The sequence below is a fragment of the Gavialis gangeticus genome, unplaced genomic scaffold, assembly GCF_001723915.1.
Source record: "Gavialis gangeticus isolate Ggan-Ray unplaced genomic scaffold, GavGan_comp1, whole genome shotgun sequence".
NCBI lineage: Eukaryota > Metazoa > Chordata > Crocodylia > Gavialidae > Gavialis > Gavialis gangeticus.
In genome coordinates, this window is record NW_017729022.1 from 63,545,287 (window position 1) to 63,557,580 (window position 12,294).

The 12,294-nt window shown below is 46.5% G+C and overlaps 2 protein-coding genes across 2 annotated transcripts in view; both read right to left on the bottom strand.

The window, feature by feature from the left end:
- The window catches only part of TRIOBP (TRIO and F-actin binding protein), a 59,278-nt gene extending 58,698 nt beyond the window's left edge, over positions 1 to 580 (bottom strand). Inside the window, exon 1 of the mRNA XM_019515239.1 lies at positions 509 to 580. The gene's annotated coding sequence lies outside the window, so the exon portion shown is untranslated. The remainder of the gene's footprint in view (positions 1 to 508) is intronic.
- A 3,635-nt stretch (positions 581 to 4,215) lies between these two features.
- On the bottom strand, positions 4,216 to 11,913 carry NOL12 (nucleolar protein 12). Its single transcript, XM_019515241.1, has 6 exons — positions 11,816 to 11,913; positions 10,257 to 10,362; positions 9,472 to 9,520; positions 8,702 to 8,844; positions 7,160 to 7,248; positions 4,216 to 6,048 (listed from the first exon to the last, which is right to left on the bottom strand). The coding sequence occupies exons 1-6, from the start codon at positions 11,908 to 11,910 to the stop codon at positions 5,877 to 5,879; spliced, it is 654 nt and encodes a 217-aa protein (XP_019370786.1). The 5' UTR covers positions 11,911 to 11,913; the 3' UTR covers positions 4,216 to 5,876.
- Between the last annotated feature and the right edge of the window lie 381 nt (positions 11,914 to 12,294).

A 12,294-nucleotide genomic window follows, 5' to 3' on the forward strand; every position in this document is an offset into this window, starting at 1 on the left:
AGGTCCCTTCCGACCCTTAATCTATGAATCTATGAAACACTTCTGACTGATTAGAGGAAATATTTTCTTCCCATAGCACCCTCCCAAAGGCAATTGTGAAAACAAGATTATGATGCTGTTTTGCTAGAACAATTATTGTAACAATTCACAAAGAAAAAGAGGCAAACAACATGCAACACACACTCCTTAGTCCCACAGACTGTTTTTTTAATTTGCCATGAATCCTGGTTAAGCATGAGAATATATTTAGCCACTTGCTTGGGAGTGTGAGGAGAACCTTACAGCCACTCTTTATTTTTGTCACAGAAATTTAAAAAAGGCTTTCATTAAATTGAGCACAGCATTTTTGCCTCATCTTACTCCTCTGTAAAATGGGAATAAGGGTACTCTCTCTTTGTAAAATGCTTTAAGATCTATGCAGAATGGCCATTATTAACTGATTCAATCAATTTCTAACACTGTAACACAATGACTAACATTAGAAGGAAGGCCAATATGGCAGACCCACCTCTCTCTTTCCTTAGGTAGCTGTTACCTTGCACCAGTAGCTCAAGCTCCAGCTTCAACTCATGCACCGCTACCTTTTTTTTTTCTTTCAAACAACCAACACAAACTTTCCCTGGGAAGTAGGAGAGGCCACACCCCCAGTCTATTTTTGATAGGTTAGCTGGAGGCAGCTTATTTGAATATTACACCCTGAATGGCCCCTTCGTAAGAGCGTAGGGGTAGGAACTAAGCCCCCAGAGCTATGCTGGGTGTTGTAATTTGGGGATTTTTTTTTTTAAGTTTAATTTCCTTTTCTTGAAAGTTTTATAACCCATGATGCAGTGACACTAGGCATACTATTGTGGACTTTATTGGGGAGAGGTTTGCTTCCTCCCTTCTATTTGCATCGCTGGCCTGGCTGTCATAGGGGTTAATTTTTTCTTCTGGTAGGAAAAAAGATGCTTCTGATGACAAGATGCAAAAGATTTCCACCCCCCACTAGCTTCTTCCACATGTAGTTCACCATCTCCTTTCTTCACATGCAGACAGCCCTGTCTCTCTTCCATTGATTTAGGTGCTTCTCCCCACCCCTCCTTCTTTCTTGATCTGGACTTAATACAAGCCCATGAGACTTAAAACATGAGATATGCTGGGGATAAGATCACCACACAGCAGGGGTCTCACAGGTTTCTGCACATCCTCTCAGCAGAATCACCCAGCTCCTTCTAACAACTGCTTCTCCATGCAAATGCATAAATATCACCTGGAACTTGTGTCTAATCACAAACATACAGAAACCTGAATAGATCTGAAAAGGATTCAAAAGTCCGCTCTGCCTATTCATGAATGTATAAACTCAAGCACCCATAAACCAGGGTGGAAGTATGCATCCTTCTATGCAAAGCTATGGGGCATGCATATGCACAAGTAACCCTGCAGGCATAGGTTTGCATGTATATGCCTAAGCAGGAAACTGATTACAGCATTTCCTCTTTAGCTGAGGAAATGTACTGTCATGTTAATTTCTGCTAGTATGATCACATTTCAAAGACATTCACTCCGAAATGGCTGAAGCGTGTCTAAGCAACTGGAAGAAAACTAGTGCTGCTTGAAGGAGGCTCTCTAAGCAACATTTGGGAGTATCTAGGCCCCAGCTCCACAAACAGAACTGCCTCCAAAAAGAGAATATTGAGGCAAAAGTCTGTTCACAAACAACCAGCTGTCCTGAGAAGAAACTACCCAGGGTCCTGGGGAGAGGAAATTACCCTGGACTGGAACCAGGGTAAGATTTCCTGGGTTAGGGGGTTTACTACAGTTCAAGGGGTCACGTTTTTCTTCAGACAGTTGCTTTTGGTTTTTTTAGGATACCCCGTTCACATGTCCCTAGTGCTAGTTGCAGAAAATTGATGCCTAGCTTGCTTGAACTTTGATACATTTGGCAAGTACTTATCTACTTAGCTGCCCTTACCTGTGCATGGCCATGTCTTAACAGCCCCCAGGGCAATCTGATTCCAAATCCGCTATACAGGTGGGTTGAGAGAGACTGTGGTACAGCAGGCTGCAGACCATACAGTAATTTAATCTTCATTACAGAACATGGACTTGGAATCAATTAAACACAAAAAAGGAACACAGTAGAGTTATGCCAGCAATTCTGAGAGTGAACTATGTTTTTATACAGCGCCCATATTTTCATTTTTCCATATAACATCGGTTTTATACTGATAATACACATCCATAGAAGTTCTCAGAGATAGGAGCTGGTGGTTTTGGAAGCTGGGAAAAGAGATACTGGAGGTTTGGAACAATTGTGAAGGCAGGTGTGTTTTATGCCTGTTTCATATCCCTATTAGCTGGATTTTTTTCTAAAATGACTGGCAGCACATTAGAAAGCACTGACCTACTAAGCTCATCGGGGTAGCTCACATGTCAAGGCAACACTGCCTCAGGTTTACGACTCCTATTTTCTAACACATTGCTCACCACCATAAGATCTGGGAATATAATTTTATTGAAAAGAAAGCTCAGATTCGGATTAAAAGTTCTGAGGCAAAGGGTAGATTCTGGCCAGGTCTGATCAGGATGGAGCATTGCTTTATGACCAAACACAACTACTCTCTTCCCCTAGGATGGGCCCTTCATAGATCAGCATGCCAAACCTCAGTATTTAAACCCCTTTTGTATTTTTGAAGCATGTTTGCCTCTGCACATTTTCCAATGCTTTCCATAAGATTCACTAGATGCAGGACTCTCTCTCCCCTCTACAATCCCTCTTTAATACATACAGGTACTTGACCAACAAAATGTATGTCAGCTACTCGCTACAGAAGTGAAATTAGTTTATCCACAACCACTAAAACAAAAGAAGACATCATCTTGGATGAATTTTCTGATCATCTAATCTTTGGTATCTCTGCACTGCTTGGACCCTGGCACGGTGTCATATGGCTTGCAGACCATGCTGCATGCAGGGCCTGATCCTGGTGCACTGGGCCAGAAAGAGGCAGCGCAGGGCCCCTGGAGCTGAATCCCATGTAGGACTGGGTGAAGGCAGTGCATAGTCCAATCCTGATGCACTGGTTTAGAGCCCCAGCTCTTTTCCTGGTCATCTGCTCAGGGTCTTACCAAACACCACATTTGGTGTCAGGAGGGATTTAAAATTGACACGATTTGTGAGAGTTGTTCCTTACTCTGTCACATGGGGCATAGTCCTTATTTAATCATCAGAGCATAAATCAATCAGATTTCCCTGTTGTTGCAGTGACAGGACATTAGTAGGAACCTCATCAACTTTGCCTTTACCTACAGCATGTTATATGGCCTGGGTGGTGTTCTGGATAATGTACTTCATAATTAATGGCGTGTGAGGGTTCAAAGCAGGGATTTTGGGGATTCCTTGGGTACATGACTGCCTGTGAATACAGTAAACTGAACCTGGCTGCCCAGGAAGAACCTTCTGAGCCCGTGTTGTCTTACAGCAGCATCCAGAAGCCCCAACCAACACCAAGCCTGCTAGGGCAGCAAAAACAGTTCCTACACCTAAACAGCTTCCAGTCACACCGACCACGGGTGAGAGGATTATCACTCTCATTCCACAGGTGGGGAAAGGGGACAGTGCTTAAGAGACTTGCACAAAGCCATCGAGGAATCTCTGGCAAAGAAGAGCTTCAGAGTCTTGGCCTGGTCTATTAACAATGAAGCCATCTGTCCTCTCTTCCCTGCTTGCCTATGCTGTACAGCACACTGCTGAACCACAAGCCACCAAGAGAAGTTGTTCTCTTATTTAAAGTTTACCTACCCTGGTAAAACAAGTCTGTTGTGAAGGAACAATAAATGACTCAGCTGATGGGAGGATTGTCACATACCCCCCACTGACTTTTATGCAAAAAAGAGCTCCTGAGGTTGAATACAGCCTACCACAAGGTGCGTGCAGAGGACAGCAATGTGGCACTGAGAGAAATGGACTAGCGCCTATTTCAGAGGTGGCTGACCTAGAGCACGGGTGCCACAGACAACCAGTGTGGCATGTAGCAGACTGGAGAGGAGACAGGCAGCACAGTGGCAGACAGAGCAGGGAACAGAAAGAAGAGCAAGAGTTCAATTAAGGGAAAAGGATCATAGTGGCACTTGGGGAGGGGGCAGAGGTAACTTGTGGCATGCCTGCCAAAAAGGGTGGCCCTCATTGCCTTAATTCAAAACACAATTTGCTTTGGGGTTGTTTTTTTTTGGAAGGCTGAGGTTAGGTGTGAAGGGAATTAGGGAACATCTGGGGTGCTCAAGTCTCTGTACATAACTCATTTTAAGGAGTATCATTATTTACCTCTCCAGAGGCCTCAGAGTTAGCACTGTGGTACCACAGGGCTGGGTAAAGTACACATCAGGACAGACATTTTATCACTTGCAGTTAGGCAGAAGCTTCCTCTCCTTTTAACCTCTTAGGATTCTCTCTAGGTTTCACCATTAGCATTCCCCTAACTCCTGCAAAATGTTAGAGCTAAGCTACAGAAACACTAAAGAGTTCCTCCCCAACTAAATGCTGCAACATAAAATGAACTCCACTGATATGCCTATTAGATAAGTGGATACATGTGCTTAACTGCTGAACATTACATCAGTCCTGATTTTCTACCCATTGCTTATTATAAACAAACACTAGCTATCAGCTAAAGTGTGTAAACCATTTCAGAGCACAGGATGTCTACTTTGTAACTTAACTGGTGCTCTTTTAACAGCATAATTGGTGCAAACTGCTAGGAGAGGATTATTTCAAGGCAACCTTGACCCAAGGACTTTGGGAAACAAAGTAACAAGCCTTAATGAAGTGTGAAAAACAGAACAGGCAGTTCCTGGGCAATGTTTACTCTGAGTCTGGGTGAAGTGCAGGTACTGGGCTATGCATTTACAAATGGAGCATTATGCAAAGTCCACGTGAGGGGGCAAATGCTGACCACTGCAATAAGGGAGGTCTCTGCCCCCTCCTCCCAACATGGGCAGAATTGCACAACTGGGGAAAGCACATTAGGGAGTTCAATACTCTCCCCAGGGCTGTTACCACGTTGTGTCACTGACAGCAGCAAGTGACTCATTGTTATTTCACCACTGAAGCATCTCCCATATGTTCCCTCTCTTGGAGTAATGAGCTGGAGATTCCAAGACCTTCCAAACACCTCACCTCTCCCCAACTAGGTTGCCCTTCCACATCTAGTAAGTCACACACGTTTGCTTTCTTACAAATGGCTGTTTATAAAGATATGCACCCAGAGAAGTTATCAAAAAATCTGGTTATTTGCAGAAGGGGATGTGTCCTTGCACTCAGATGTAACTCTGCACAAGGAACACACAAGATGCTGAAGTTGGCACACTGTCTTTTTGAGAGAGGAGGACTTATACAGCAGGTAATGTAAATGTGGGTGGAAGTAAAGCCCTCTCTTGTGCTACAAACCATCCTAATGTGGTTTGTCCTGTATCTATCTCCCATTTTGTAAGGCAAAGAACCAGATTTCCCACTCTTTCCTTGGGAAAGGGAAGTCTAGGGAACAGATGGACTGATGCACAAAGGACAGAGTCCAAATTAATCCACAACCTGCTGACAGGCATAGGAGATAACACACTGCCTGGCACATAAAACAGTTCATTGTGGTAATTACTTTCCACAATAATGGAAATAATGGTGAATAATATTCACCTCATGGGCCTGCGTTCAGAGCCTGCACATGTACATTTTCCAGACCAAAAGGCCACAAGAGGGGTTTCCATTGCATTGCTTGTTGACCAAGAATCCCATCAAGAAAAGTCCTCATCCACAACAAATTGAGCTTTCACATCAGGCTAGAGGCCAACTCCAAATGCAGAACCTATCCTGACAGATCATTTCCACTTCAGTTTGTCCTTCAGTCTTGGTTATGTCCCAGTCTGCCAGTCAATTTCCGGCGCTGGGACTTGCTGGTCCGTCCAGTGCTAGGTTTCTGGGTTTTCTTGTGCGAGTCTTGGCCATGTCTCAGCCGCTTCCCCTTAGCCTTTTTCTGGTTGCGTGTATGCAGCGAGGCAGTGAGAGAAGAGATCCTGTACAAGGTGGAGACAGAGAGAGAGTTTCTGGGACCTTGCTCAGATGGAGGGACAAAGCAGCACAAGAGGATTACTGTTACTACCAGAGTGGGTCACCCTCGAAAGTGGAGGAGGGGAATCATACTATTGTGTGCATTAAAGAAGTGCAGAGCCCTAGCTATGGGCTAGAATCCCAGTGGTTGAGACCATATTAAGAGCACAAAGGCAGTCCTTGCCCCAAAGAGCCTGCAGTCAAAGTATGTAACAGAAAACATTACCCTCCCAAAATGGAGCGAAGTCCAGCCACTCTGGAGCTGAATACCACCCTGTGATGTCAAATCAGCTTTAGACCTTGGGTACTGAGAAATGTAGAGAATGCTAGAGACTTAAGCTCCAAAATCCTGTGACCCACTTCAACGAAACATTTTACTCTGCATTATTCTCTCATTTTGCAATATCTGCTGAAATGGGGGCTGACTTTTCAATCGAGGACAAAGCTTCCAGGCAGACTGCACTGACCTCCTCCGGCTGCTGCCAGGAAGACCCATATGACCTGATAGTTACCTCCCTACAAGATGCACTGGAAGCATTAAAACCACCAGTGAGCTCCACAGCCCCACTATACTTGTGTTTTGCAGGTGCCCTCTACTGGTTGCTGATTCGCATGACAGCAACTTAATAAAAAAAGACATGAAAGCAACTCCAAGGTGAAAATAAAATACCTTACTGTCTACCCATTCATCTGGTCCAGATCTCCACATTGAAGAGTGGGTAGGCGAGATGCCACAGCAGTGGTTCTCAACCTTGTTAGAGTCAAGGTACCCCCATACTAGAGTCAAAGCACCCTTTGGAAGACGCCAGCTCTGTTTTATTTCTTTTCTGACTACAGAAAAAATATTAGAGCAATTCTTCTGCTGCAAAGAACTCAGAGAGACCACAATAGGTTGGAATGGTTTTGACACCACAGATTCTAATATGAAATTTTCAGGTTTATCTTGCAAATCACACATATGAATTTGCACACTAAACAGTGTTGATATTGTGCAACGCCCTTAAGAAGATCCTGCAGCACCCTGGTTGATAATCCCTGTGGCAAGGTAGAAGGAGACGTGTGATGTCCTATACCCACCTCTGGGACAACAAAGGATCACCAGACTTCTTGAGCAATGCTTTTGTGGGCCTGCTTGTTGTCTCCTCTTCCCTAGAGTCAGCATTTTCCTGAAAAGTAGAAAACATAACAGATCAGTCTACCCAGTGTTAGGTGGTTTCCGTGGTTGTACAGTGGTCATTCTCACAGCCAATTTGTAAAACATCCTTCCTGGACCAATTCATTCTCAAATTCTTCAAATCCCTCACTGCCTGGTTCTGAACACCTCACTTTGTAGCCTGTGCCCACAGACCAAAAGAAAAATCACATCAAAAAGAACCAAAATGCTCTTCTACTCCAAGGCACAATTTTTAAATGATTCTACTTCCCTTTAGATCCCAAGTTTCATTACGACTCAAACCTAGTAGTTTTAAAAAAAAGAAACCCAAGTGGATTTTGGAAAGAGAAGATGCACTTAAGAAGCTACAAGATTCACTCTACAACTTGGGGACCTTTCCTCTCTTGCTGGTTCAAATCCAGTCACAGGCACCGACTTTGGTTTTTGTAGATGGGTGCTTGCAGATACAAACCCCCTCCCCGCTCAAAATAGAGCTTTATTTTAAACTCGGTGCTTTCCTGCACCAAGTTTAATGCATGCCCAGAAGAGACAGCACGTTACTTCAACCTGGCTCTGCAGTTCCTGTAAATATTGAGCACTTTAGTAGGACATTTTTGGCACTTTTATCTAATAGGTGACTGAATCAACTTTAGCCAAAAGTGCCAAAAAGCCCTGCTGAAGTGCCCAATCTGTACTAACACTGTAGAGCAGGGCTGAAGTAACACACTACTTCTTCTGTTTTGTTTTTTTAAGGTCTGCAAGCAGCCATAGAGATCCAATATGTAAAACCAAAATGGCTGTGGCTCATGGATGCTGAGCACCAGCTAATTTTTTTTTGGTGGGTGCTTGAGCTATGAATCCAGCCATGGCTCAAAGTGATCACAAGGTGTTTCCAGCTAAAGTAATACTTGGAGGTCTCTACAAAATGAATTTGAGAACTTAATTGAGTTCCCAGGTTTCCCCAGAATGGAAATAACTGTAATAAAAAATAACTGGGCTTTTTATTCACAGTCTCAACAGGGAGGCCAAGAACTGAATGGGTCAGGGAGACCAGAAATTCCTCCTTCCTTGCTATAAAGGTGATCTCCCCAGGACAGGAATCAGACGTTGTGGTGGGGCCATGCAGAGGAATGCTGCAGTCTTAATAATTATATCTGTTGTGGGGCTACAGCTTTCTTAAGGGCTACCAACAACATTTAGTTTATAACAGAATAAAGAACTTAAGTCTGGATGGGAAGGAGTCCTTAGGACAAAGGATATGCTCCTACTCATGGACTAACAGCACAAGCTGGGGAAGAATGTAGAAGTTACTCATTCCTCCTCTTTTTGCCTCTGTTCCTGTAAGGTGCCGAGCAAGCTCTATCTACTGTCATATTTAGGGAGCACTGGTCCCATAAAGCCAAACTCTGGAATTATTAAGGCTAACATAGAAAAGGCTGGATGAGATCCACAGCAAATAATCCTACCTCATGAGTGGTCAGTCCTAGTTGGCGTGCTCCCGAGAGGTCCAGGTCACTGATGGTGGTTACTGTTACCGTGTGGTTTGGGTGATCAATATTCACAGACTCCGTCTGGGATGTCACCAAATGCTCCAGCTCATCAGCCTCATCTACAGAGAGGAGATACTCTATTGACCATGCAGGAGAGGCATATACAGCCCTACAGACCAGCTGGACATCTCAAGCTAAAACGCTCTAACTCCAGTTCCTAAGCTCTGAGGGGTGGAGACCCCAAATCTTGTAAGCTGGCCACTGAGAGTTGAAAAGCTGCAAGTCTGAAGTAATGGAGGCAGGTAACAGTTCACTACAAGCAAACATCATCTCTCTCCACACAATGGAGTCATACCCCAACAGGACCCTAAGGATCTTCTCTAAGTTATTCCTTTACATACAATATGCCTGTCACTTCTACAATATGCAGCCACCCTCCTTTCAGTCAGTAAATGAGGGGCTGTTCTGCAAAGCGCCTCACCGCTGCTTCTCAGTGAGACACAGGAGTAATAAGATGCCATTATTGCTGAGTCTGTGCCATACTCCCAACTCTCACCATTCCCAGGGACTGGAAGAATGGATACATATCCCCATGGCAAAACAGAAAATAAAACCCTAAAGCATCAAATTGAGCCTCAAGTTACCACCTCTCCTTCTAGGTTCAGCACCCTAGCCAATTTCTTGCAAGCCTCAGACTACCATTTTACATCTAGCAAATAACATCAACCATGGGAGGAAACACTCACCAAGAGCCTCTTCTCTCTCTGTCAGCATTTTCAGGTACTCCTTGTGCCGCTAAAAATGAAGCAAAAATCATTGCAGTATTTCTATTTTACTAGCTGACATGTATGCCCCCTATTTCTGAAGCCCACAGCACATGGGTACCCCCACCCTCTACAACAGGGGTAGAGAAAGCTGCAAAACAGTTTAAAGGGTTGAGCATTCTTATACTGACAGTAGCTTAGGTTGGAGATCAGAAGGCAATATTTTACAGTTAGGGTGGCCAAAATCTGGAACCAGCTTCCCGGGGAAGTGGTCCTCGCCCCTACCTTAGGCAAATTCAAGAGGAGGTTGGATGATCACCTGTCTGGGGTCTTATGAACCCAGCATTCATTCCTGCCTGTGGCAGGGGGTCAGGCTAGATGATCTGTTCAGGTCCCTCCTGACTCTAGCTACTATGAAACTATAAGTATGGGCTACAGCTTCCAGAAAAGGTACTGCCCGAACTCCTTCCATTAACACCTCTGTCTGTGCATCTCAGGTCTGCCCTCCCAACACCCTTTGCCTGTCCTTGTGGGCCTGGAACCACCATGTAAGCCCTGTTGACCCACACAACCTGCAAAATCTCTGACTACTCCAGTCCTGCCTTGTGTATTTGTTAAAAGGATGCCAGAGAGGAACTTTACCTGTGCCAGCATCCCCCCTGCAATTCCAGATGGGGTCCCCCAGACATACTATGCAACCTTGACCATAAAATCTTGAATCACCACTTCTAACTGGCTAGCCACACAGACCCATGGAGAAACAATACCTCCTCTTTCATCTTCCTTTGCTCTTCTTTCAGTTTACGCTTGATCTCCTCCACAGCTGCTTTCCTTCGCTCCACTTTCCGCTTGTGGAATCCAGTCAGGTACTCTCTGCAACATAAAAACAACATAAGCACATAAGAATTGCCATATACTGGGTCAGACCACAAGTCCGTCTCATCCAGTATCCTCCATGGAGCCGTTGCCATGGGTGCATACCTGGCATGCTTCACAGACTCCCCTGACACCTGCCCCTTCTACAAGCAAAAGGAGACCCTGGTGCATGTCTACCTCGAGTGTGCCAGGCTGCAGCCCATCCACCATTTCCTCCGCAACCTCTTGCTGAGGTTTTGGCTCCACTACTACCCATACCTTTTCATTTACACACTCCCCATACATAACCCCACTAAGTCCAGGGACCTCCTAGTCAACCTCCTCCTGGATTAGCCAAGCTAGCTGTCTACTTAGCCAGCAAGGAGACTCTCGCTGGGAGGACCCAAGAGACTGCAGGGCCATTTTCTTGTCTCTGGTTTGCTCTCATCTCCAGGCAGATTTTTACTGGGCAGTGTCCACTGGCTCCTTGGATGCATCTGAGGGCTAGTGAGCATCATCTGGTGTACTCTGCACTTGTTTTAAACCCTTGACCTCACTCCTGTCCCTGTTTTCTCTTTAGCTTTCCCTCAAAAATCAGTTGGTATGTCCCCAGTGGCCTCCCTACTAAGGGAGGCTTATAGTTGTTCCTTGATAGGCCCAGGCCCATGATCCACTAGGCACATCAAAAGGCTTGTCACCAGGCAGAGATCGGGTGCTGAACAGGAGAGAGAACTGGGTATGACCAGGGTTTACCACCCTGCCCCGCCCTGGTTCCTCTCTCACTTGCAACCTCAATGCTGGCATTTAAGTTCCAGTTCAGAAGCCGTGCCCCTCACTCCCGTGCTCAACCACTCCTGATGCCCCTTTCCCTCCAAGACTTGGGCCCACCCACTCCTTTCTGAGTCTGGCTAAGCCGTCAGCTTTCCCAGCACCCAGGGAAAAGAGGCTCTGCACTGAGTGAAAAAAAACAGGCACAGTGCAGGTTAGGCCAGCGGTTCCCCACCATCACAGATGCACGGCACCCCCCCAATAGACTCAAGGTGGCCGCAAAAAAACCCACCAGCACCGAGCTTCTGCTTGTTTCTCAACTAGGAGGAGAGAAGGGAGCAGTTTTCCAGCAGCAGAGAACCGGGCTTGGAACACCGCGGGCCTTGTGGGCTCCCCTTGGAAGCGTCAAGGTTTTTCTCCCACACCGTGCACAGGTGCTCGAAGGCCTGGCGGTGCTCGGAGAGCAGGGCTGCCTTAAAGGGATCTGACGGGAACCCTGGTTGAGAAGCACCGGGTTAGACCCCCTGCCTTGCCTCTCAGGAGGCAGGGGCCCAACTCAGCACGGCCTGCAGCTCTCCATGGGGTGGGGACCAGCCTGCCCCGCGCAGAGCCCCTCTGCTCAAGCTCCTATGAAGTCTTCCCAGGGCGAGAGAGGGGGCTGCCTGCCACGTGGGTGCGGCAGAAGTGGGGCCCTGGTGCTCACCGGCGCTGCTCCTCATCGAAAACCACGACCCGCCGCAGCTCCCCACGACCAGCCGGCCTCCTGCGACCCATGCCTGCCGCGCTCGCGCTGCGCATGCGTCGTCCCACCCCGAGCCACGTGGTCCCGCCTCACCCCGCCCCCCTGCTGCTGCAGCCGCCTGAGAGCCCCGCCTGGGTCTGAGCCGGGAGCAGACTGAGCGCGCCTGCGCGCGTGTTCGGGCCGGGCGGGGAGCTGCTCCTTGCGCTGCTCTGGCTCTGCTTTCCCCGGGGGGTGCTGAGGCCATGGCGGGGAGCATCATCACAGCTAGCACAGCACCGTTTTTCTCCCGTTCAGAAACCAGAAGCTACTGTTATGCTCAGACAGGGGGTTTTAATAACTGTCTGCTTTGATCTGCCAAGTGAACCACAACAGCCACTTGGTGGAGTGTTGGAGGTAAAGTATATACATACATATATATATATATATATATATATATATAT